Here is a 27,909-nt window from a genome sequence, read left to right on the forward strand (position 1 = left end):
AGGGAGCTTGAGTCCTGCCAGTGCGGGGAAAGAAGGGATAACTTGGGATATTTGGATTATTGTTACTAAGGTGACACCTGTTTGAATTCACAAGTGATGAGACCTGGGGACATTTAGCTTACAAAAACACTAAATTATTCAGAGGCACATCAGGGTCTTGCAGTTTCTCAAGGTCATTTTCATAATATTAATTACCATTTTATTGGCAAAGCAAAGAAGCATCAACTTATGAGGCATCTAATAGACATCTCTGGGTGATGGCATTCAAGATATCAGAGTTTTTATTACTGATTAAGACCCTACTTTGCTGAACAATATATTTGATTTCTTACATAAGTCCATCATTTTTATAATACTGAACTAAAGGGTTTTTTTAAAATGTCAAGTGCTTTGTGAATTAAAGGTTTAAAAATGAGTCAAAATAACTTAGTCTTTTTGGATCAGGAATTATTCACACAATCTTTTTATGTAAAAATTCACCCTTGCTTCTTTAAAGGCAAATTACCTTTAATAAATGAATAAAATTTTCTGTATATTGTCAATTTAGTCTTTTGAGTCTAACTGAATGCAGATGCACACGTTGGCTTTCCAATTAGAGTTTAGATTTAGAGATGATTGAGGACTTGTAAAGGAGAAGACAGCTTAAGAGAGATGAGAGTTTCTCTAAATTAAGTATCTCCATAAGCCAACATGGCTACACAGGGAGCTTTCAGACAAGTTTAGATTTTAAAAGAACAATTACTTAACACAGAAGGATGAACATCCCTAGAATTAACATAAGAGTGATCTTGGTTATCATAACTCCCCATGTCATACCAGTTATGGGAACAATTAAAGAATAATAACAATCACACATTGGTCTCTCAGACTTCCTCTAGTGTTGATACTGTACTTCCAAAGTTTCTCTCTGTTCTAAGAGGCTCAGGTCCTCTTAGGAACTTGCTGTTGTCCTGTTCTGCTGCTTCCACTTTCCAGACTTGACTTTTCCCAATCTGGGAGGAGGGTTCACTCTAAGTGACTGCAGCCCATTCAGGGCCTGCCATAGATGGGCTGCCCTTTAAGTAACCATAGCTCTTTTGATTTTGTAAGCTGTTTTAATTTTTTAAAGTTCAGAATTATCCTGAGGCCACAGGAGAGTCATGAAAGAATATTAAGTCAGGAAAGTAAGGTTATCTTGTTTGGTTTCTTTTGCTTTTAACTTTCTTCTGACTATAATGTGGTAAATGGATTAGAAGATAGGAATGGGTAAGAGAAGTCACACAGACACCAGTCAGGAGGTCACTGTTATGGTCCAACTGAGAGATGGTGGAGGCCCAGAACTCAAACAGCATCAGTGGGCTTGGAGAGAAATGGCTGGATTGAAAAGATATCTAGGAGGTAGAGGCAAGAAGACTGAACAATGGCATAAAACTCCATGATTACTTAAGATCACTTAGCCTCCTAACACTTAGCCATTTTAATGCTCATCTAGGAGCTGTTCCAAAGTTTATTTATCAAATGAACAGTAGCACATACTTACTTTGTTGAGGGGAGATCTGCTAGCATGATTAATAGTAATGTAACATTTTCAAGTTATGTCAATAAATTTAATAATTCTACAAAGCCTTATTCCGATATTTCTAGGATATGAGGTACAGAATGAGGACACACACAACAAATATTTATTGAGTGCCTGGGTAACATATTGTTCCTTAAAAAAACAAAACAAAAACATACAGAAGCAGCAGGAAACTGACAGATTTAAAAGAGAAAAGAAGTATTTTCTATAATTTATTTGGAGCTATGAAAGTTATTGAAGTATAATACTTGCCTCGAACACTTTCCCAACAGCTGAAATTAATTTTTATGCCTAAGCAAGATACTGCATGGTGGTGAAACATATAAGGTTCACTGATTTTGAATATTCTATTCAAAATATCTCAAAAGAAAAAAAGACTATTTGTGCAGTCAACTATTTGAACTAGTAGAATGACTGAAGCATAAAGGAAAATAAGCAAAAAAGATGTTTAGACATTGCATAAATATCAAATTTGATTTTCTTCCACAAAATATTCAACTTAAACTTCGGGGTTATTAATTAATCTTGTCCATATAATATAGATTTTTTAAACTCTGATGAAATCTCTGAGAAACTAACTAGAAGACCAGTCTTAATTCTAAATTTAAAAATGTTTCTAATTACATATATCTCCATACCAATATATTGTACATTCTTCTTGAATACCTTTAATATCTTCATTAGATGAGTAATATATGAGTGATATTAATAATTAATAGAGCAGTGTCCCATAGAGATTACCCAATTCTACTTTCATGCATTTGAATGTGATTATTTTTAAAAAGGTCTTAATCCATAATGCCAACCTCTTTTGTTTATTTCTGTTTGTCCCATCCTTTATAGGATATCTCTTTCTGAGGAAGATTTTTTTAGTATGTGCATTTTGTTTATGCTACACATGCCAAATAGATCTCCCAAGATGAAATTCTGAGCTCATTTGGAAGTAATTTTTGGTAGCACATGAATCAGAATTCTTATTTTCTTCTCAGCACTACTGGTATTTTATTGCTTCCATCTATAGTCCAATATGCTTTTAGCGCTAAGAACCCTGAGGCCAAACACACAAAGCACTAAGAAAATGGGAACTTCTGGCGATTACAATTTTTGTCTCTCTTTCAGGGTTCTTCCCTCCCCTGGGAGAGTGAAATCACTTTAAGCTCCCTATGAAACAGGAACACGGTGAGCGCCAATGATTGACTGAAGTCGGTGATGTTGATTTAGGAGTCTTCGGCTTAAAGGTCAGGTGTAAAACCCTTAAACCTGCTTGTCAAAGTCTGCTTGTCAAAGTCCTATGGATTTTTCCAGACTCTGCCCAAATGTCACTTTTTCTGTGAAGGCTTCTCTGGCCAGTGCAGGCAGAGTTAGATAGTTCCTCCTGTGTATTATTATCATACCTTAATATATTCCTATGGTGGCACTTATCAAATTATATTGCATTTATTTATCTGTGTTTTTCCACTCATAGATAGGGAGAGACTATTCTCTTCCTTTTATCTCTGGACCAGAGCACTACCAAAATCAAGTTGGATCTTAATAAATAATTGAAATTAGTCATGTGGTCAGAGAATGGCAAATACTCTACATCTGCATAGCATAGGTTTGGAGGCCTTTTCACATAGTGGTGAGGAAGACATGGCTAAAATTATCATCCAAATTTTATAGATAAGAAAACCAATGCCCAGAGAGGTTACCTAACCAGCCCAAGTTCAAAACAGCTAATAAGTTGCACACCTCGTTCTCATGCCAGCGAGCTGATAAAAATTTATAGATAGAAGTGGTAGCAGTAGTGTTACGTGAGGCAAAGAGGGCGATGGCTGGCCAGGACTGCATTAGGTGAGTACTTCAGATTGGTTGACACATTGTAGGATCTGGTTACTTGTTTTTGAAATTCAGTCTTAACAGGTTAACTTAAATGCACACGAAACTGGACGTAAGAATGTCAAATTATTGACAATGAGAATGATATGTGACAAATTCTTTCTCTGTACTCAAGCTAGTATACATGGACAGTGAAGTCAGTAGAGAGAAAAAAGACATAAAACATATCCTATATATATAACACTTAGGTGCTCTGCCATCTTGAACGTGACTCTGACTGCCAAAGAGGAATAAGTTCCTAGAGATCAGTACTCTAACCCTTCCACTTTATAGGAAGGAAGGAAGAAAGGAAGGAAGGGAGGGAGGGAGAGAGGGATACCTAGACAGGATATATAAGGCTAAATGACTTACCCAAAGTCACACAGCTTGTTAGTGGTGGTGCAGGATACCAAATCAGGTCTTCTTAAAATAATATCCTTACTTTTTTTTAACAAGTTATGATTGAGAAGTTATACAAGTATAGTTCTTAGTAAGTCTTCTAAGCATCTGGCTAATATGACTACATATAGGTTGTAACACACAAATTATCGTTAAAAGAATGCTGCTAAATGGGAGAAGCGCACCATCTGCTACTCTGTGCCCGTGTACTGAGAAGGTGAGGGAGCACGTAATGTGACAGACAGTCTTTTAAGATCCAATACATGTTGAAACAAAGTACTTTTTAATGCTTTGGGAAGAAAAACACACCTCAAACTGCAATAAATTTGTTTGCTAACCGATCTTTCTGCTGGGGATTATTGCTAGAGTTCCTTCTTTCACTATATGGACTTTTACCAGTTTGATATCAACTATTATGCGTGCCTTTCTGTTACATCACAATCACAGTCTATGCTCTTCCTTCTACTCTGTTGGATGCAGAGAAGATGTATTTCCACAGCATATACACAGCAAAGCCTTTGATTCCTTCTAGCATCATATCTTGCACCCTAATTGCCCATTCCCAATTAATGCTAATATTTACTACTATCCGCAAGAGTTAAAGTTTAAAATAAGAGGTCACATTATGAAAGAAACTTTAGGTATTTGAGGTCATTTACACAGTCCAATTCAAAATCAGTTTCTCATTTAGGCTAGGAAAGAAACTTGTTCATAATCCACAGCATTTTTATGTATTAAGTGAAAGATGATTTTAGATATTGTTTTAAATTAGGTGAAATTATAATATTATGCTATATAAAAATCTGAGTCATTTAAGTACCAATCCATTCATTTCCTATAAAATCTCAGTAGAATATTTCCCATGTATACCTAATATTGAAGATAATTCATTTAGGTCCCCCATTATATGTTAAACCAGCCATAGCTTATAAATTATAATTTTTAGCCATGTTACAGGTATATCTGTCAATTCTAGTTAAAGTACTATAAAGTGAAATCAATACAGTCAATAGGCACATAAAATGCCAATAGAAGACATTTAAAAATAAAAGCAGCAGGCCTTGCAATGCTTTAAGATGTATTACTCACCAAAAACAGAGTTCGGAAGTTGCTGAGATCACCGAAAAAGTCTTCTATGCTCACTGTCTTAGAGTCAAAAATGAAGTATTCTCCAAGATTCTCATAGAGCTTTATCATGTTGTTGTGCATGGTGAACAGTTTTTCATATTGGTCTCTGGCACTCTTTGTGAAGCTGTAGCTTTGTGTTAAGGAACATGATCCAATAGTAACTCAAAGGCAATCACTAGATGTTAAGACTGAATTAAACCATTGCTTCTATAAATACATTTGTAATGTACAAATACTTAAGTATTAGTTTGCTGGGCTGCCATGATAAAACACCAAAGATGCAGTGGCTTAAACAACAGAAATTTATTTTCTCTAATTCTGGAGGTTAGAGGTCCGAGATTAGGGTGTCAGCAGGGTTGGTTTCTTCTGAGGCCTCTCTCCTTGCCTTGCAGATGGCCACCTTCTTGCTGTGTTCTCACACAGTTGTCTGTCCCTCTGTCTGAGTTGTCTATGTCCTAATCTCCTCTTCTTACAGCAGTCATACCGAATTAGGGCCCACCCTAAGAATTCCCTTTTAACTTAATTACCTCTTTAAAGGCCCTATCTCCAAATGCAGTCACATTCTGAGGTACCCCTAGGTGGTTAGGACTTCAACATATGAATTTTGTGGGGTACACAATTCAGTCCATAATAACTTGCTAGAGTCATTATATTGGTGAGTTTTGAAAATCTTTAAATTAGGCAGAGCTATTTAATATATAACTGTACAGAACATGTTTGTTAGAAAATGTTTGCTAAATGAAAGCATATAGATATAAATACCAGAAAACTGCCTCATATCTTTTTATGAATAAGGTAGGAAAAAACAGCAACAAAAAACCATAAAAAAAGTATTTTTTTCTCTTTTTAAATATGCATATTCTATATAAATAGAGATCAAGAAGTTATGATGAATTCTATATATGAATTATTATGTATATATGTATACATATGAGAGGGGAAGGAGAGGGAGAGAGAGAAAAAAGAAGATGATAGGGTTTGGACATACTATCCCAAATACGGCACCTTGGCATTTGAGAAAACAGCAGAAGCAAGGAGGACTCTCTGACGTTCCCCTCATCCTTCTCCCCCGAAGCAGGCCAGAAAATAATTCTCCAGCCTGCCTCTGAAGCAGGTCATAAGACTCTCATTTCTGAGCTGTCCCCCCATACCTGGAGGAAAGGAATGTCCTTATTTATGGAGACATGGACACAGAGAAGCATCTGAGCAAACAGGCCTTGCAAAGTCCTCTCTACCACCCCGCCTCAGTTCCTCACCACTGGGTCATATACATTTCGTCCAGTTATATTTCCCCACCGTCTACTCTTCATCAAACCTATGCAGAAAAATACATGAGTTTTCCTGTTTCTTTAGGTCTTCATTGCTGAAGGCTCCTGTGTCACATAAAACTTACATTAAATTGGTATGCTTTTCTCTTATTAATCTGTCTTTTGTTACAGAAGTCCAACAATGGGTAAGAAAATAAATCCCTTCTCCTCTACAAAGGAGAGGAAGAGGCATGTGGCAAGAAAGAGAGAAGAGGGAGAGAGAAGGAGATGGAGAGAAAGTGAAGGATAATTGCTATAGTTCTAGAGGGAATTTTCTCTAGCTTTAGAACCTTAATCACCCAAAGGGCATGTTAAAAGACAGATAGCTGTTTACAGGGGCCCCAGCCCAGGGGCCTGAGAATGATCATTTCTAACTAGTTCCCAGGTGATGCTGATGCTGTTTGTCCAGGACCACACCTTGTGCAGTACGTTCTAGAAAATTAAGTAGACGCTATTATCTCCTGAAATTAATTATGCAACTGCTCTAAAAAAAAAATTTAACACTATCAAAGCATAAAATGAACCAAATATATATATGTGTCCTACTAAAGATATTTCACTATATATAAATTTATACTTGTAGAAAGAAATTGCAATACTTTTTTCCTGATTATAGAAGATCTAGATAGTTGAAAATAACCATTTTTACAACTTAAAAATACAATAACAAATAAGTCAAGTAACATTCCCAACTCAGAAACAAGTATTGTGAATATTTTGGTGCATTTCCATCTGGTCTTTCTTCTATGGCTAATAACTTTTGATTGTTAATTGATAAGAATGTTTCAGAGAAAGGTAAGCAAACTAACCATAAAGAATGAAAGAAACATTTTAAAATTAGAGTTAAATCCATTAAAAATCAATAATGATCACAGAAACAAAATTTCGTTAGATGGAAAAGTAATAGACTTGGAATTGTAAGGAAGGACCCTCGCACAGTCCGGGGCATACTATTTTAAGATCCACTCTGGTGTATTACTATTTTGTGGTGCTATTATTTTATCAGGTACTGATAATTGTGCCTTGAAAAACTTGATTTTATAAGGTTTTCTGAATTCTTCAGTGTGTTTTATTATAACCTGGGGCCAAATTTATTTTCCATGGGAACGCAGATCTCGTTTTATAATGTAAGTCAATGGGGAAATCAGACCATTTCTGGAAAATTACTTGCAGCTAACACATGAAATACACCATGATTTTGAAAGTGAGATGCCCCCTACCTATTCTTTTTTATGCTACTTATGTATTAGCATTCACATTAGCAACATAACTCCTTTCATGCTAACAAGTGACATTATTAAATCTTTCAACCCTCAACTCTATTTTGATATCAATAGACCTAAAAGAATCAATACATTTCTGACAGACTCTACTTTCTTTTTACCAACAAAAGGGTACACAATGATTCACATACATTCTGATTTTACCTTTCAGACTGTCAGCATATATTTTTTGATTTTAAGCAAAGTTAAATATCCTATTTAAGTGCAGCAGAAATAAGAGTCTTCATTTCTTAGCACAGAATGAAAGTGATTTTTGTTTTCTAGCCTCTCTTTCTTAAATAAAACAGATTCATGCCAGGGACTTGCTAGGCAGAAACACTTTGCAAAGGTCACTTGCTTGTACTCTATTTGCAATGCAAATCACTAAACTGTGTATCTCAGAAAGCTCAACATCTGTACAACAGAGAAAAAGCCAAAGATAACAAAAAAGGCAAAATTTGTATGTTCCTCATTTATCATAACACAATTTTTCACCAGCTAAAACATGTCCATGTAGTGATACACAATTTCATAAATTTGTTCTTACAGAACAAAAATTGATTTCAGAAATTCTGTCTGTATACCAAAGTGAGAAAATTTTTTAAATTCTGAGATTATCTTCAAAATAACAAATAGAAAGCAATCCAGTCTCTTTAAGTCCTTCACTTATCTCCAAAGTGATTACTCTGTAAAAGGGAGAGAAGGCATGAGTCAGCACTGAAATCTTCCACAATTGCAACCAAGTCACCAAATCCTACATGGGACTACAGGTAAGAAAAGAACTGGATAACGTCAATCCCTTTCATCCCTTTATTTCATTTGGGAAATTTTTATTTTATTTTTTGAGCAGCTATTAAATACAAGATACAGGTAGGTTGGTACTATGCTAAGCACTGTGATTGACAATGAAAATTAAAGTCTTAATCTCCATCCTGAAGAAGTTTATAATCTAATGGTACAAATAATGCTACCATCATCAATTTGCATGTATGTAAGACTTTACCACCATCAATTTGCATGTGTGTAAGCCTTTACCATTTACAATATACTTTTCCTTCCATTATATCTCATATTCTTCATAACAACCTTTTCAAAAAAGGCAGAGAATTTTTCAAATTTTAGAGTTGTGGAATCTAGATAAAAGGCACTCATCCATCTAGAGTTAGAATGGAAGCATCATGACAGTCCCTGGCATGATAGCTAGCTCTTCTAATATAGTAGAAGTCTATTATTTACAATGACAATGACCTTCATGTTGCCAAATCCAACATTCACTCCTTTGTTCTCCTTTTGAGGTCTCAGCGGCATCTGACACATTTAGCCACTTCTCTTAGTTTCTGTGACACACACCCTCATGCTTAAAAAGTTTTTTCTCTTACCTTCTCTCCTTCTCTGGCAACTTCTGTAAAACATTAGAGTACCCTGAGGGCTTGATCCCGAGCCCTCCACCTATATTCTCTGTCTAGTTAATCTCAGCAATTCCCATGGTTTTAAATATCATATTGATGACTCCCAAATTTATATATCCTATCACAAACTCCACCCTAAGGTACAAAAGTTTTATAATCACCTACATGTAGACATGTCTACATGTCTTCTCTACTTGAATGTTGTCTTATTTTTAATAGCATCTATTGGTATCTCAAATGTAAATCCCTGCCTGAAAACCCTAGCTTCCCACAACACTTGGAATAAAATCCAAACTCCTTCCCATGGTTTCTAAGGCTCTTTATGATCTGTCCTCTACCCATCTCTGCAACCTAATCTTATGCCATTGTCCCTCTTAAGTACTATGCCTAGCCACATTTTCCTTCTTTCTGTTCCTTGAACATACCAAGATTATAGACAATTCAGGGCCTTTGCACTAGTTGTTCTCGCTGTCTAGAAAGTTTCTTTTCCACCCGGTCATTCAGTCTTAGCTCAAATGTCACCTCATCAGAGAGGCATTCCCCAACCATCCAATCTATTAAGAAAATACCCACTCCCATCACTCTTCCTCTGACCTATTTTGTTTCGTTCTGAGAACTTAATCATTATCTGACATTATCTCTTGTGTTTATTTTGGTTATTTATCTGTTTATCGCCCACCTTTCCCCACTGAAAAATATAGTCTAGGAGAGGAGAGCTTAGCTGTCTTGTTGACCACTGACTCATCAGCACCTAGAATAGTGCCTGACACATACTAGAAATAGTAGCAGTAACAAAACAATGAAAATCAACAATAAAAATAATAATTATACCTAACCTTTTCTTTTGAGGCACTGTGGAATGCTTCCCATGGATTAGCTCATTTAATACTTACAACAGCTTTCGGAGGTAAAAAAATTTGCCCAAGGTCACATGGCTGGTAAGTCACAGAAATGGAAGTAAACTAAGTGTGGCTCTAAAACCCATGTTCTTAACCACTATGCTATACAGCTTCTTAAGGAATATTTGTTGAAGGAGTAGAGCCCCATTACAACTGTGCATTGGAGGATGGGAGATGTACTGACTTGAGTGAGTAGTTAAACTAAAATCCCTTTTATGAATCTTAAGATAAACAAATTTCACAACAAATCTTATTTATTGAGAATATTTTTATGGTAGTATTTCAGTGTATTTGAGAACAAATTTTAATCAATTCATATATTTTTGTCAATCTTGACATTTTGAATACATTTTCATAACAATGTAAGGCTTCAATCATAACAATTTTATTTTAAAGCTATATAGGTAACAGTGAATATATTTGTCAGTAGAATGCTGGTGAGCTTATTTAAGTTTTGTATCTTTAGATCTGGATGTTGCCTTAGTAGATACTCTAGTAGATATAATGGTTAATTTTATGTGTCAACTTGACTGGGTTAAGGGATGACCAGCTACCTGGTAAAACATTCTTTATGGGTATGTCTGTGAGGGTATTTCTGGGGGAGATATACATTTGAATCAGTAGATTGAGAAAAGAAGATCCCCCTTACCAATATGGGTAGAAATCATCCAACCCATTGAGGGCCTTGATAGAACAAAAAGGTGAAGAAGGGTGAATTCTTTCTCTATTCTGGAGCTGGGACATTCATCTTCTCCTGCCCTGGGACATCAGTGTTCCTGGTTCTAGGGGCTTCGGACTGGGACTAGGACATATACCATTGCCTCCCCTGGTTCTCAGGCCTGTGGACTTGTATTGGAACTACACCACTGGCTTTCCTTGTTCTCCAGTTTGCAGTTGGCAGATGGTAGGACTTCTTAGCCTCTATAATCATGTGAGCCAATTCCCATAATAAATCTCTTCTCATATGTATATACATATATATATATGTATGTACGTGTGTGTGTGTGTGTGTATGTCCAGCCTATTGATTCTGTTTCTCTGGAGAACCCTAATAAAGTAGATAAAATTTAAAACTGAGCATTTTATTTATCTCTCATATTAGAAAGTAGAAATTAAGGATATACTTTAAAGGAAATAAGTCTTAAAGGTATGTAGTGGGATGCCTGGTAAAAAAAAGAATTTATTACAAAATGCATTTTATGAAAAGCTATTTGGTAGCTCACAGGCAGTTTTGATTCCAGAAACCAAATGCCATTTTCTTGTAGAAATATAAGGTATACTTCTAACTACCTGTAGATTTCTGTTCTATTTATAATACAAAGTAGGTATATATTTAATTGGACTGAGTCTATGGAGAAGGAGGAGAAAGGTTGTTTCATCAGGAGAGATTTCAACTGGGCTGCTGTGACTCCTTACCTGGGGTTATTTAAGATTGAATATAACTGAGACTTTGGAAAGTGTGTTGTGGACTGCTCTGATTGACTTGCCTGGGCCAGGCAGCCTGCCCTTAGCTGTGCTTTGAGAGCACTGAGGGAGAAGCCTGTGGCCATGTTAGGGTGAAATGGGAAGGCGGGTTATGGACATACTATACAACTAATGCTAGAACCTGTCCTGACACAGTTCCCTGAGGAACTACTGAAGAGAATGGTAAGAGCAGCAGCCAAAGGGCATTTTCTCCTGAATACCCAGATTTCCAGGCCTTTGATGCCAAAGGAAATAGTGACAACAGCTGTAACAGCATCAAAGAACAGCGCACTTTGGGGAGGATGATTAGACTATTCTGGGATCAAAATGTAGCCTGACCTCTTCCCATTTGCATAAGCAACCTTGGAAGTCCTTGAAATATTTAATAAGAAGAACCCTGAGAGAACAATAGACCTTCCATGATGAAGGTAACTCATGGTAATTTATACCCTAAAATAAATATAACTTTAAGGTGGTGAAGTGGGGCATATCTAATACGTACAAACTTATCAAGTATGAGGGGGGAAAAAGAAATTCAGAACAGTTTTCCTTTTACTAGTCCCCTTTCAAATTCCTTGTTCTACAAAGACAAATATCTCTAATTGTTCAAGCTTGGAAGTTATTCAAGATAACTGTAAACTAAAATCACATCATCTTCTCCCTAACGGAAGTATTCCTTGCAGGGTTTATAAACTAAAATGTGTGCAGCATTTTAAAACACTAGCAGGCAAAATGCTCATCTTTTGAAATTATTAATTTGAAACATATTTGGTCTCAATCATGAATCTGGAAAGTTAATTTATAAAACATGATCAAGTCCCACAAAGCATTTTTAAATTAACTCATTTGAAAATCTGACCTAGAGAAGCAATGACCACAATTGCTTGGGTATTTATTCACTATGTAGTATTCTCTAAAGCTTATATCACTGATGTTTTTGTGTGACAATATACAAATTCACAGATTACATTCCTTAGTAATATAGTAACAGTATGGACTTACACCAGAAATAACTGTAATTCTTCCATAGGCTTGTATCAAAATAGAAAGGTTATTTTCTTTATACTTTTATGTACATTTTATATTATTTTTGATTAAACCTACCTGTCTATAAACTGGTTGAAGGTAAGTGTAATCCTTGCCCTCTAACTGGTGAAATAGTATCACTTCATCAAATACTAGATAGAGAGAACTGTTTATCATTTTACTTAATTTTCCTGTAAAGAGTAACTGTTACCACAGAAAACTTATTCCATAAGAACTGTGATAAGTATTAGCAGAGCACTGGGGATGAAGGAGTTTGTATCTCTCACAGCTAATTCAGTCAAATAAGTTCTTACAATTTCTCATCTTCATAGGCAGTGCATTACTTACAATTTCAATAAAAAACTTGAAATATTAAATATCATTACTGCTGGATTGTTGAAGAACATGGAAAAATCAACTTGAGATCCACTTAACCTTCACACAAGCTTTAGTTAGCAACATGGCATAATTACCCATTCAAATAAAAGGAAGTCACAAATATACAATCCATTAAAAAACATAGACAGCATTTTCACTTTCTATAACCTGTCAGAAAAAGATTCCTCTAAATGCTAAAAGCAAAACATGAATTTTTCCATTTAATTTGAATAATTTTTAGTTAGGAATTATTAATATTAATATTTCAAAGAAATACCTTTTAAAAATGAGATTAAGACATAATTAAAGCAGTCGAAATTTACTTACAAACCACATATTATGTGATGAATATGCGACAAATATTTAAAAATGTGAAATAGCAACAAGGATAATATGGAATGTATGTATTAATTTTCATTTGGGTTTAACATAATACTTTAAAATAGTTCAGGACATACACTAAAAAATTCTTTTAAAATCAGATTATAAAACAGAGGCATAAGACATTTAAATAATATAACAAAGATACTATATTCAATGATAAGGATTTTGAACCAAAGTTTCCAGTTTTTAACATATAGTAGGCAATTATGCTACCAGAGAGATGAAAATATTTTGTGATGACCCTACTTTTTCACAGATGGTCTGAGTCAGCTGGGATAAAGAAAATGCTTTTAAATCAGCCTGTAGTTAAAGCCACAAATGTGATGATTATTACTGAGATAAGAAGTACACTCAGCCCTCCCATTTTTCTCTACCCACTTTCTTTATTCAATAACTATGTCTTTTGTGCGTCTTTCTTTTTACCCTTCCTTTGGAGGCAGAGCCTATGTTTGCATTCTTAGACACCCAACAGAGTGATTTCTTCACTCATTTATTCAAATATATTGATTAAATGCCTACTATGTGCCAGGTATCTTCTATGTGCTGACAATAAGAGTAGTGACTATTCAGATAAGGTCGCTGCTTTCCAGGGAGATGACAGTTTAGTGGGGAAAACATACATTAAAAAATAAAATAAAAAGATTTTTTAGATGGCAAATTAAATTGTGATTGCAAAGCATAGGTTGTCATGAATGTTTATTGAGAGACCTAACTTAGACTTGTAGGGGACAGGGGTGGGGCATGAGTCTGGTAATGACTCTTGAAGGATGAAACATTAAAATGGAGACCTGAAAGGTAACAGCCAGGAGAAGGAGGATTGGGGGAGGGTGAGGAAAGGTTTGGAAGGGTCTTAAATATTCTAGGAACACAAGTAACAGGAAAAAGGCCTATAATGCTAAAGCCTATGGAATAAGCGGGAGAGACGAGGGAGATGGCTCTTGAGGTAGGTAGGGACCAGATTCTACAGGTCTCTTAAGCATTTTGAAATTTTTCCTGAGAAAAATGTAAGTCATGGAAGAGGTGGTAGGATCAGATTTCCTTTGCTCAAAGGCATAAAAAATGTTACCTAAATTAAAACACACACACACACACACACACTTTAAAAACAATAACAAACAAATCTAGGACATAGAATACTGTCCAAATGAGAGTAAGTCTACTTGCTAGTTCCTAACTACTAATGAGAAGAGTTTATGTTATATAAATATCCAATTAAGGTAACTGATAAATTATCAAGAATGTTGCACAGACTCAAAGGCAGTCAAAAAATAACAGGTGATAGGCTATACATAAACTACCAAGATTGGCAATATCAATAGTTGTGTTTAGAGTAACAGAAGAGTTATGATTATAAATTTTTGAGATTGATGTATATATTTTGGAATGTTAGCATTATTATTTAATATTCATAGTTTGAATACACAGATGTTAATTAGATCAAGTCCTACCTCCAGCCCTACCTCACATTTAGCTCTCCGCATCATTTATCATGTGGTGATAATGTCTAAGAAACTGCTAGGGATTAAGTAGAGGAAAAGAAGGTAAAGTGATAAGACATGTCTCCTAACACTCACTGAATTTATAAACTAGTGTTGGGAGACAGATAAATAACAGCAGAGCAGCAGTAGAAGGAACGGATGTTTATTGAACTCTTACAATGAACCAGGCACTGAACTAAATGCTTAACAAGCATCATCTTGTTTAACCCTCCCACTGGCCCTATGGCTTACATATGCTATTATTAACTCCACTTCACACATAATGAAATTAGCCTCAGGGAGGTCAACTGATTTTCTCAACGCCATCTAGATAGTCTGTGGTGGACTGAGGATTTGAACCTGGGTACCCTTCCCCACTTTCCTGCAATATGAAACTATGCACTAAACCGGCTTCCCCTATTAAGGAAAAAAAAACTTGTGGCAAAATAAAATAAATTCCACAAAAGAATTCAAGAAAGATGTGGAAACGCATAGAAAAGAATGATTTTGGAATTAGGAAAGGTTTCAGAAGGAAGTAACTTTCACATTTCAGTTTGAGGTATGGAAAGGATTTTTCTATCCAGAGAGAACACACTCCAGGCAATGACAATAGCATGAGCAAAAGTGTCAATGTACACAGAGTTATCAAGGAACTGTGACTATTCTGGGATAAGGTAGTTTGGGCACAGAGGGAGATAAGGCTGGAAAGGACTGGGATGCATGTTAAAGTTTTTAAGTTTTCTTTGTCGGTAATGAATAATCAATGGTTTTTATGCAGAGGAGTAACTTGATCTTACCGTTTTTTGAGAATCTAATTCTGGCAATAGTGGGGAGGATGGTTTGGGGAAATGAGAGCCTGGACCCAGGGAGAGCACCTGGGAAGCTAACAGAAAGGCACGGCAAATGGAAAGCAAAGAATGGATATAAAAAATATGGGGGAGGTAGAATCCACGGGACATGGTGACTGACTAGATATTAGCAGTTACAGAGAGAAAATTACTGAGGATGCCATGTGAGTTATCTAGCCTGGGTGACTCAGCATATGTTTTCTATAGCTTATTTTTTTTTTTTAATTGGAACTTGAGAAACAAAAAAGGAAGCACTGTTTGGGGGTGGGGGGAAGAGGATAGTGACTAGTTTTGGATACACTGAGTTTTAGATATCTGTGTAACATTGGTATGGCAATATCTAATAGGCAGTTGAAATATGTGGACTCCTTGTTCAAATAGAGATCAGCAACAGTGAGAAGGGGAAAAGCAAAGCAAATGGAGCAAAGGCAGGGCAATTTCCTCTTGTCCAATCAGAGCTGCACCAGGACAGTACCTTAACAAGGCTCCCTCGATTCCCCATAATGCAGAATATTCTGGAAATATAAGTCTAAGAGAGCAAAATATCAGATCCTGCAGTCTGCACGGACAGTTTCCAATGATCATTAAAGATCATTTTACTACAAACATCAATGAAGCAAAAGGTGTAGTCAGTGTGAATTTTGCCAAAATGTAGGTCTCCGGGGAATCAAGTTTTATTGTTTTGAATAGGGACAGAGTTAGAGTAAAAAGGAGTTTAGGAAATATTACTACAGACTTAAGAATAAGAAATATAACTACAGACTCAAGAATAACTAGATACAGTTATGAAATTAGAAACAGTGATACCGAGTATCTGAGAATCACTATCTTTCTCATTATTATTGTGCAGTCCATGTGTGTGTGTTTCTTTTTAATTTTTATGGTACTAGCTACTTCTGACATGTCTGCTGCTTTGGAATGAATATGTGGATATTTGGGTTTGGTTTTACCCTTTAAAATAACTTTTTAAATTCTTAGGGCATTTTATTTTTCTCTTGTCCCCATTTTGTAAGTATTTTTCCTACATTAATTTTCAAATGTTCCATTTCAGGTTTGGGAATTAATATTATTCTGAATTATAGATAATTTCCAATCATGCTTTTTAAAATTTAAGTACTGGTTTCAAATTCAGCTGATACTGCTTTTCCATTTCTTGTTTATCTTTCCTTACTTAACTAAAATCACCAATGAGGTAAAGAAGTGGCAACAAAAAGGGAAAAAATCTTCCAAATCAAGTTTACTAATAAAGATAAGAGCCAACTCTGTGCATTTGAAAGACCTATGAACTAAGGTAAGAGATTAAGTCTTTTTTTTTTTGCACGGACAGATCGCTGGTTGCAAAATAAAGCAATTAGAGTAGAAATTCTGTAAGCTTCCTCCCAGCTGTAAAATGCTAGATTCTATAAGTATTCAGGTTAAATGAAAGCACTAACATCTCGATAAAAAGTGAATACTTCCACTTTTTAAATGGAAACACTTGAATATTATTATTTAAGCTGGTTGCTTAATTTATGTAATCTTCCTATTCTAGACTGAATATATTTTGTACATCTTTTGTATGTCCTATAATCTCTAAAACGGATTTAAGGACCCTGTATGTATATGGCAACCTCATTCTGGATTTAACCTAAACTATCTCAAAGACAGGCATGTTACTCTTAAATAATGGCACTGAAAGACAACTTTATACTTTGCAACCAAATTGCTTATTGAGGACTCTAATTTCTTTTCAGTCTGGGCTATTTGTCACCTCTGACATTAAACTTTCAACTCCTAGTTCTCTGAGCTTTGAAGATCTATGTTCACTTACCAGAATCCATTCATGCCATCACCTTATATAAATTTTCTTAGATGACTACATAACCCTAACCTAACCCTCATCTCTTCCTCACTTACTAAAACTTTTTGCATGGTTGAAAGCAAGTACATTTCAGGATATATAGAGCTTTAATCTAATACCTCAATCATGGCAGTCAAATGCTTCACAATGTTTCCCTGCATTTATTCAATAGAGGTAATAGCTATTCTGGCCCAACTGTGGGCCAGAATTTCCACTAGGAAAATTTTATTTTTACTACAAAAATTTCTCAGACAGAGTTGGTTTTTTGTACTACATTTCTTAGTGCTTCAGCAACTCTATTTTTCAAGGTTTCCTAAATATATACTCATTTATGTGTATATGCATACGTGTGTATATAAACACATATATAAGAATTAATTAATTTTACTGAGTCACTGGTGGATTCTGTGTTTTTTCTAGTATCAATTTAATATATGTCTTAAACATGAAATTGCACTTAATTTTGAAAGACATTTGTAAATGCTTTATGTGTAAGAAGCTATTCAAATACAGTAGCGTTACTTCTAAAGAACACATTCCTTTTCTTTTCTTTCTTTTGTGAGAGAGATAAAAAGGTGCCCTGTGAAAATTTTCTGCTTGAGGAAAACAAAAAATAATAAAATAGCTTCAGTAGTGTTCAGTTTGTGACATGGATATAAACTAGAACTGCAAATCTATCTTTAATGTGTTTGTTGTCTCTAGGTGTTTCTGATATCTCAAAAAATTTCGTGATCTTAGGAACCATATATATTTCAATGTCAATGTGTTATTCAAAGCCAGCACTTAGACTAAAAAAACAGAAAAAGGCAGGATCTTGAAGAGACATTTGCACTCCCATGTTCATTGCAGTATTATTCACAATAGCTAAGAGGCTGAAACAATCTAAATGTCTATTGAAGGATGAATTAAAAAAAGTGACATATACATATAATGGAATATTATTCAGTCTTAAAAAAGAAGGAAATCTTGTCATATGTTACAACATGGATAAACCTTGAGGACATTATGCTGAGTGAAATAAGCTAGTCATAGAAGAACAGATACAATATGATTCCACTTACAAGTATGATTCCATTTATATAAAGCATCTAAAGTAGTGAAACTCGTACAAACAGAAAGTAGAATGGTGGTTGCCAGGGGTTAGGGGGAGGGGAAACTGGGGAGTTGCTTGTTCAATGGGTATAGAATTTCAGTCATGCAAGATGAGAAGGTGCTAGAGATCTCCTATACAACATTGTGTTTATTCTTAACAATAATGTACTACTATACATTTAAAAATTTGTTAATGCAGTAGATCTCACGTTATAGTTTTTTTGCTTTGTTTTTTGTTTTGTTTTGTTTTGTTTTTGAGACAGGGTCTCGCTCTGACTCCCAGGCTGGAGTGGTGCAGTGGTGTCATCATAGCTCACTGCAACCTCCAGCTCCAGGGCTCAAATGATCCTTCTGCTTCAACCTCCCGAGTAGCTGGGATTACAAGGATGCACCACTACACCTGGCTAATTTTTTAAAATTTTGTAAAGATGGGATCTTGCTATATGTTGCTCAGGCTTGTTGGAATGTTTTTTTTTTTTTTTTTTATCATAATAAAAAAGAAGAAAAAAAGGAAAACTTCCATTTAGGCCACTAACTCTGTACACATACACACGCACGCACACACATACACATACACATACAAAATCCAAAGTTTTACTTGTATGTCTGAGTAGTTGCATGGCTCTGTGCAAGTTCAAGGGAGAGAGGTCAGTGAATTTCTCCTTCTCCTTTGGACAATTCATTATACACAGGCTTTGCTTAGGATCCCAGAGAAAAAGTGAGGGGTGTGTGTATGTGTGAGTCTAGGATTGGAGGAAGGGAGGAAAAAGATGTCAGTAGATGTGCCCAGATAGACTTTGACACCTACATTTTAGAGCTACTTTGTGACAATGCCAAGAGAGGACTTTTAAGTGTTATGGAATTACTCTGAGAACAGCAATGGAGTTAGAGCTATTAGCTACAGCAGAAAAATTCTATGGTTGAGCTGACCTTAAGTTGAGAGCCTGGCTGGCTCCCTCCTATGTGCTGTCCCCTATGTAACACCCTGGTGCTTTGGAGGACATGTTGCTACTTGAGAATACTGAAAGTAGTCACTGGCTGGTCTAGGGAAATTCAGATGTAGAGATAAGTTCCAAACAACTGACAGAACAGGTGATATATACCAGTGCCCAGTTTAGTGGAACAGTTTCAAAAAAACCAAAACGAAACACTGTAATTGTTAATGTATGCTTCTATTATATATCAATACTTGAATCACTCTGAAATAAGACTTAGTGTTTGTTTCTTTTTTAAATGTGGACTCTTTCCTTTTAGCCTCTCAATGTGTTCTCATTTTAGCCGGGTGGGTGGGGGAAAGTGATTTATACTCACTTACATGTAAAACAAAAATATATCTCTTTTATCCACAAATGCCCAGACATTGTCAAGACATATGAGCAAAGTGTGCCAAAATGTTAGGCTGTTAGTTCTTTTGCATAAAACACACATCCAAACACATATTAACTGAACAGCAGATGGCAGAGAAAAGAAAATCAGTTAGATTGCAGTGTGGGTGAAACATACTCAATAAGTTCTGTAAAGATGGGAACCTGGGCATAAGAGACACCATATTGAGTAAGCAAATGGAATGTCTAATCTGATTCTTTCATCCTTACTGCTTTTGATTTATCCTGTCTATAAATACGTTATCATTTTTATCATGATGCCTTAAAGCTATTTTTTGTTAGAAAGGGGGGGTAGGAAGAAATATGTTTATATAACACATTTGGGGAAATCTAGGAATAAATACTTTTAATGATGTACAGTGCTTCCTCATATTCATTAGTGGATGAATATTAATTTGGATAAATAGACTAATTTTTTGTACTAGCAAAAAAATGATGAATGTGGCTGTACATTAGTCTAGCTTATATAAGAAGTATCTTGAGCTCATTTTGTGAATCGCACTAACAAATTATATAGGTTTATAAATTATTTTTTCTAATCAAAATAAAATAAAAGAAGTAAAATAGGAATAAGTATCTAAAAACGTGGCAAAATAGGAATAAGTATCTAAAAACGTGGCAAAGAATCTTTAAAAGATTTGCACATTTACTATTGATATAGGAATTTCAGCCAATAAAAATTACAATTTATCTACATTAGATTGAAACTGAAATGCATAAACTACAAAAGAACAGTGATGGATGCTAGACCTAGAGAAAGCAATAAGATGACTTAATACTTAAGGAGCCAATAATACATTTCTAGAGCAAAAGAGTGATATGATTAAACTCCCAAAATACTATTTACTTATATGTTTTGATACTATTACAAAACAAGAAAACACATGCCCCAAACTAACAACAATAGGGAAGAAAAGTGCTGACTCTGGAGGAGCATTTTTGCTTTTACACGAATTAAGAAGGAAATTGATTAAATGGATTATAGGGAAGGGTATGAAAAATGCTATTAAAAAAGGCAAAGTAAGTATTAGGAAAAGGTCAACTTTGAAAAAGGGTTCAACATACAACAAAGAAATTTCCTAAGACCACAGATACTTGCCCATAAAACCTGTTGAGCATTCTTAATATTTTAGTATGCAGGGATAAAAATGAATTATAGTATAACTATTCAGTTTATAAGTGGTGAAAATCTTTCTCAAACAGATTTTCAAACTGTCTAACACACCAACCTCCTTCTCCTGTTTACTTGTAATCTGCTTTTGTTTCCCTGTTCCAGAAATAGCCAATTAAAAATACCCCAGAGACCCCTTCTATGAAAACACAAATGAACTACATGCAATGCTCCCATGGACAGGTGTGCATCAATAACCATGGCAGACCATGAGTGAATCTTTGCAATTGCGATGCTGAACTTAATATATGCACATTTGCAAAGCAAAAGGATATTAATCAATCATGGAGAGTCACTCAGTGCAGCTCAGCAGAACTGCAGACCACAATCTTGCTTTCCTTTGATGCCACTTGGCTGAAACCTCAACTCGAGCAGCAATGTTGTCCTTCTGAGAATAGGTTTTGTGCAGTTTTGGACAGGCTGAAAATGGCATTGTCACAGCCCATTATAATTTTCATAGCAGCCATCTCAAAGCTCTAGGAATCAAGTCTGCTTTGCATGCATAAAAGAAAGCCCCAAGTCCTGGGCAGGTGGGTAGGTGGTTATTTCTGGCTGCGATTTTGCTAAGTTTCTAAGCCAGCACTGCTTTAATTAGGAGCTTTTCTTCTGAGTTATTTTGATGTTAATAATATATGGCTGTCGCATTCCCTGTACATGTTCCCAAACAGTGATACAAACATTATTAAATCTAATCAGTGTTTATGGAGTATTCCATATGCTACCCACTGTGAATCTTTTGAAATGTCATTTTACTGGATAATGCATAAAGAAAGGTTGGTATACACAATGACATGCTTTTGTTCCTTCAGTCAATGATTTTTATGAAAAATTTTCTACAGATGGTAGTTGCTTTCAATTTGTATTTGACCATATTTTAAAAAGAATATTTTGTTTGCTAGACTTCTATACAACAAATATTTAAATTCACAAAGACTTTCTACTCCAAAGAGTATAATAATTTACTTTGCCTTGACTAAATGAAAGAACAGAAACAACGATGCAAATGCCTTAGATTAAATAAAGTAGATCGCATTAAAATGAAGCCTCCTAGAACTATGCATTAAGAAATATTGTTGAAAACCAGACACCACAATATTTTCAATGTTGTTGAAAATATTGAAGACCAGGCACCACACTAAAATACCTAAAGAAACATCAGGAAGAAAAACTAAGTGCTGCAAAACTTACTCTTGCCTAAGACACTTGAGCGAGTGCCCACACTGGACTGCTACTGTGTATTATAATAAGATGTCCTTCCTGCTCTCTGTATTAACAGTCAACTACTAATATTCAATATAGCCATTAAAAGTAATTCTAACCAGATGGTCCTATATTCCTGAGGATGTGTATATGTATTTTCTCTCCTTGAGCAACGCTGTCAAGTACGTTACGTCTCTAAGAAGAGTTGCAGGTGCAGACTGCACTCATCAGGCACAAGGCCAACCACGGAAGAGCCTGCTCACATGGATGCAGTGGATGATGTAGTTTGTCCATTTACTTCTTCATCCATAGCCACGTACACAAATAACAATGATCATCACTAGGGTCAATGTTTGTAAACTCTAAGATGAGCAATACATGTTTTTTAAAAATGATTTACTTGCATAACTTTCCAGCAGTCCCATAGAGATGGTTTAGGTTATCACTGCCTGAATAGAGAATATAGAAAGAACAGGTCAGTGGCGTTTTCTTCTGGGTATCAATATATTTGAGCCTTAAGCTGCACAGGTCTTTTCGACTCTACTATATGTAGGTTCTTCCAGATCTCTCAAACCTTTGTGTTTCAGTACAGACTATCACAATATGTCTGTTAGATTAGACAGGAAAAAACAACAAGAAGAAAAATTGAGGCACTGTCATTAAAAAATGCAAGAGATGAAAAGCAAAAATTCTTTTTGCAAAAGATAGATTTAAAAAATTTATTATTTTATTTCTTCATTGTATCTACTATGAATGTGAGGTTGACTATTTTGTCATTTTACTGATCTTACAATGCTTTCCAAACAGCTGGCAGGCAAGCGCTGTTTCTTATAGTTAATGAAAAGGAGTTTATATAAATGACAGCACAGTTGCCATCTGAAAATATTAAGTGGTACATCTGACTTTTAGCTACACGAGGTATTTATTTGTTCCTTTTATTATCGTTTTCTATAGAAGTAAACCAGGTACTCCCTCTCATGGGCCCCACATCACCCCCTGCTGAAGATTTGCCGGAACCATTAGAACAAGTGGCTTCCCAAACAGGAATATCATTGGCGTCTTTGAATTACCACTAAAACAATTGCTATCTATTTAAATAAGTTTTATTAAAAGCAGAGTCATCTTTAGGCACCAAACGATAATTGCTACCTTAAAGTTGGATATCAATAGAGTCAAAATAGATTTAGATACTAAATACACAAATAAGAGCCAAATTTTAGAATTAGGTTCGACAAGTTACTTAGTTTTGCCTGTGAAGTGCCTCTCTTTTCTGAACTTGCTTTTTAAGAACAGGGAAAAACTTAAAAAATAAATGTTAAAAGATTTCCATTTGTAAGAATATATCATAGTTTACAGCAAACACTAGTAACAAAAGACCTTTTGCTATTAACAACCTATTTTTAATCAAGAAGAAAATCTCAAAGCACCATCTCTAATCTAACTTAAATTTTCAGTGGTTAAATTTCATTTGAAAGGGTATTTATTTATTTTTTTTTCCTTCTTGAAAAACTAATCAAAATCACCAGATTCAGCTGGACTCCCAGACCTCTCCAAAACTGTACATATTAAACCAGTGGCTAAGAGTCCGTTATGGTTTCTGGTGTTTTCTTTCTGTATGCCTTCGGGCACACACATGTAATTTTGTGCTTCAAGGAGTTAGCGCTTCATAAAAACAGAGATGAACGGTTATAAAACATATACCAGTGCCCTGGAAGTGCCTTGGAAGTAATTAAAAATATGCCCTTCCCTATACTCATTTCCATTCCTTTTAGCATTGCCCCTTCTATATCGTATGTTTGGCCTCTCCTCGAACTCACAGAATATATTTAATTTCTTTTTGTACTCTCCCATAAAGAATCATATGCTTAAACTTACAGAAATGTACCCTGCATGATATTACTAGGTTTTTAAATTCATATTTTTGTAAAAAAAATTGCATTAAAACTATTAAGAATAAACTCAGGAGAACATTGGCTCTGATTCATATACTATCCATGGGTCCCCAACCTATGGTGAGTTGTATGGTTATTTCATTATAAATTACAATTTCATAATAATAAAATAAAGTGCACAATAAATGTAGTGCACTTGAATCATCTTGAAACTACCCTTGTCCCCTCCCCAGTCTGTGGAAAAATTCTCTTCCATGAAAACGGTCACTGGTGCCAAAAAGGTTGGGGACCACTGATTATTTTCTGTCCTGAAAGTATGCTTTCATTGTCTTCAAAGGGGTCTCCAAACTGAGAATTATAAACAATATATTTTCATTAAATATAATGGGCCATGAATTTGATGAATATATTAAAATTTAGTTACAATTAAATTTTCAACTTTATTGCTGTGGGCTTTTGCATTTGACACTAACATTTGTTAATCCAAATACTTTAATAAAATTATGTCTTTCCAAATTATGCCACATGCAAATATAGTTTTAAAGGTATAAATTAGCATGTCATTTGTATAAATATGCCTAAAATCAAAACAATTTCTAATATGATTCTCAACTAAGATTGGAAGACAACTTTAAAGAGCTGGCAAGTGGCCATTTAAAACATTTACATATGTGAACGTACACATATGTGAACATAAATGCATACATATATATGTAAATTGAATGCAATCACATATAAATTCATTTAACTTATATTACTAGTATTTCTGCAATAATTTATTTAAAAAAAGAAATATTAAGGGAAATAGCATTATGATAGTGATAAACACCTTTTATTTTCACACTAAGGGCTAGGATAATGCCTTTATCACATGCCATCTGCACTATTTTAGATTTTTACTGCCTGGCAATGCCATATTTCACATGATATACTTAATCTCTGACATTAAAAATGAGCCACGTTATGAAGTTGTACCACACTGTATTCTTAAATTTGTTTCCATATCACTACAAATGTAACTCTAATTCCCCAGTGGATAACATGATTCGGAGGTTAATTCTCCATCTAGCACTCTTCTTCCAATCTCCAGCTATTAAAGAATTGCATAATGGTATTCTAAATGTTTCAGCTTAGAAAATGTGCTCCTATTCAGTAATCTTATAAATTATGTCATAAAGGATAGCTGAGAACCATAGTAGACTCACAAATACTAAATGAATTAGTAATAAAATCTCTACAAATACCATCTAAAATTAAAGATACAGACTTTAATGAAAATAATTTTTTATACTTATCTATTACTTCTATGCTGAATGTTATATATTTCAACTAAAAAGAAGGATCTTTTGTTTGACTCTTAGATTTTAATGCCAGAAATTATCCAAAAGCTTTAATATAAGAAATTATCCACAAAGATCCACCTCCATATCATGCAAACTTAGCTTGAGAGATAATTTTGAGGGTGACAAGTTTGTTTCAGTTTGCCTGGAATGTTCCTGGTTTTAGTACGGAAAGTCCTGCGCCCATGGAAATCCTTCAGTTCCCAGCAAGACCTGCCAAGATAGTTAATCTACAGGTGATACTCAAACACATGGTCCCTTAGTTTGTTTAACCATTTATGGTCTGAATATTTCACAAAAAAATAGGTGGTGCTTTTGGTTAGAAAGTAATATGTCTAACAGCAGAAAAAATAACCTTTAAAGAGTATGTTTAATATTTATTATTGGCTGGGCACAGTGGCTCATGCCTGTAATCCTAGCACTCTGGGGGGTCAAGGTGGGAGGATGGCTTGAGGTCAGGAGTTTGACACCAGCCTGAGCAAGAGTGAAATCCCGTCTCTACTAAAAATAGAGTCACTGCACTTTAGCCTGGGTGGGGGGAACAGAGCAATACCCTATCTCAAAACAACAATAACATAAAGCTCTAATCAAGTTATAGTGAGTACAATCACTAACAAGGTCAGGATACATTGGTTCTTAAAGTAGAAAGGAATGCAGATAATTACTGTTCCTTTCAGTCACATTCATGCATATGAAGAGTAGTACCATCATCACATGCTTTCATGAATGCAAAGTGTAATATTCCACAATCCTATTCATTTCTCTCTGGTATGATTACTCAAAAACACACTGTCACACAAGGGCTCATATCTCTAAGAACAAGTCTATTGTGCTTTGGTGTTAACACTGATTTAACTTGAATCATCATCAAGTAATAATAAGCAAAAGAGGAAAGTCTGTTTATAATCAACTAAAATACCTGAACAATCACTCAAAAGAAAGGAAAATGATATTTCAAGTCTAAATTTTATCTTGTATTCCCTAGGCAAGAAAAGGTGAGGCATTAAAAAAATGCCCTTGCACCTCCAGAATAATGCTTATTTTAAAGCATTCTTACAAGGTTGTTTGAGCCTAAGGAAGTTAATCATAAAATCTACTGACAAACAATGGACTGGACTTATTTTGCAATCAGAAAAGCGGTGATTGGGCTGGAAAACAAATGATGACATTTTAACATTTTCAATGTTCACCTGCTTTAGTTTATTTCTTTACTGACTGTACCCAGAATGGACCCAGTAATCCTTCTGGTTCAAGCTCAACATAAAGTCATCCTCAGTTTTCAGAAAATAATAGGAGCATTACAATAGTCATCATGCAATTCATATTCCAAGCAATTTGCTTTCTCATCTTGCCTAGACACCCTGCACTGGTTTCTATTACCTTTCTGTTTCAATTCATGCTGTTCCTATTACGGAAGCTTGTGCACATCTAACTTTTTCATTTGGCATGGACCCCGATACATAAACACATTTGCCCCATCTACACAAGACTATTGCAGATTTTGCTCCAGGTAAATGGAAACCCAGAGGGAAACCAGTCAACTTGTCAAAACACATTTTTTCCTTAATGTGTAAATAAAGTCTATTTAAATAGGGCTTGAGGTATAGGAAAAAGAACTAGACTGTCTTTCTTCATCAAATTGCCTCTGCTCCTTACCCCTAGTCTACTGGCTTCTTTTCTTTGGCCTTTATGAATCAAGGAGTTTGAAGACAAGAAAGTGAGAAGAGAAAGAATAGAGAAGGTGAAAAACAGAAACGGAAAAGGGATAGGAAGGACCATCTATGTTTCTCTAAATCAACATATTCATGGTATATACAGGAATGGCAATATCTGTACGGCACACTAGCATAAATGGATGAGGTTGCTCAAGGTTGCTAAGGCAACCAGCTAGAGGGCACTGGCTAGCCCAAGGCCAAGAAGTTTGATATCTCAACACAGTGAGGCTAAATCTCTACTCTTGATGTCCATATTCTATATAATTTATAAAGAAAGAAGATAATACAGAATCAAATGTAACTGAAAAGCTTATCTGTTTGGTGGAAATCAGAAACAAGTACAAATATAGATAGATGGTTTAGAAGATGTCGGATATAGCTATTTAGGCAAAATCATATGAAGAAACTTAGGATAAACATGTTAAAAACAGTAATCATAATCATAAGCTTAATAAATATGTGAAGCTGCTTTTCCCAAGGTTTTAAAATAATATCTATGACACAAAAAAACAATCAAATAGAACCCAAATTCTTCTGATCCAGTAGGAATCTTTGGTCAGCCACTACAATAGGCACTCTGCACATGCCTCCCATGTGATCCCCATAACTGAGGAATGTACATAGAGAGTTTGTGGTGATGGATGAGGTAAGTATCATCTAAGGGCAGAACTGAAATTTTAACCTAGGTTTCTCTTATTGCAAAGGTTATGCTCTTTCTATTAAAGCTGTGGTTTAAAACAATTTTTTTTAAATCAAAAGAGCACTTTCAAAACCCGCCAAAAACAACAAAACAAAACAAACACTTTCTTTTCACAGAGTCTTACACCATAACCCAATTTATGGTGGGCATAGTGGCTCACACCTGTAATTTGAGGCA

The 27,909-nt window shown here is 35.1% G+C and overlaps 1 protein-coding gene across 1 annotated transcript in view; it reads right to left on the reverse strand.

Annotated features, from left to right (window-relative positions):
* Positions 1–27,909, reverse strand: part of DIAPH2 (diaphanous related formin 2) — an 803,657-nt gene that overhangs the window by 218,688 nt on the left and 557,060 nt on the right. The window contains exon 24 of the mRNA XM_069462797.1: positions 4,904–5,068. Within this exon, the coding sequence (XP_069318898.1) occupies positions 4,904–5,068 (165 nt within the window). The remainder of the gene's footprint in view (positions 1–4,903; positions 5,069–27,909) is intronic.

The sequence above is a fragment of the Eulemur rufifrons genome, chromosome 30 (genome assembly GCF_041146395.1).
Source record: "Eulemur rufifrons isolate Redbay chromosome 30, OSU_ERuf_1, whole genome shotgun sequence".
NCBI classification, from domain to species: Eukaryota; Metazoa; Chordata; class Mammalia; order Primates; family Lemuridae; genus Eulemur; species Eulemur rufifrons.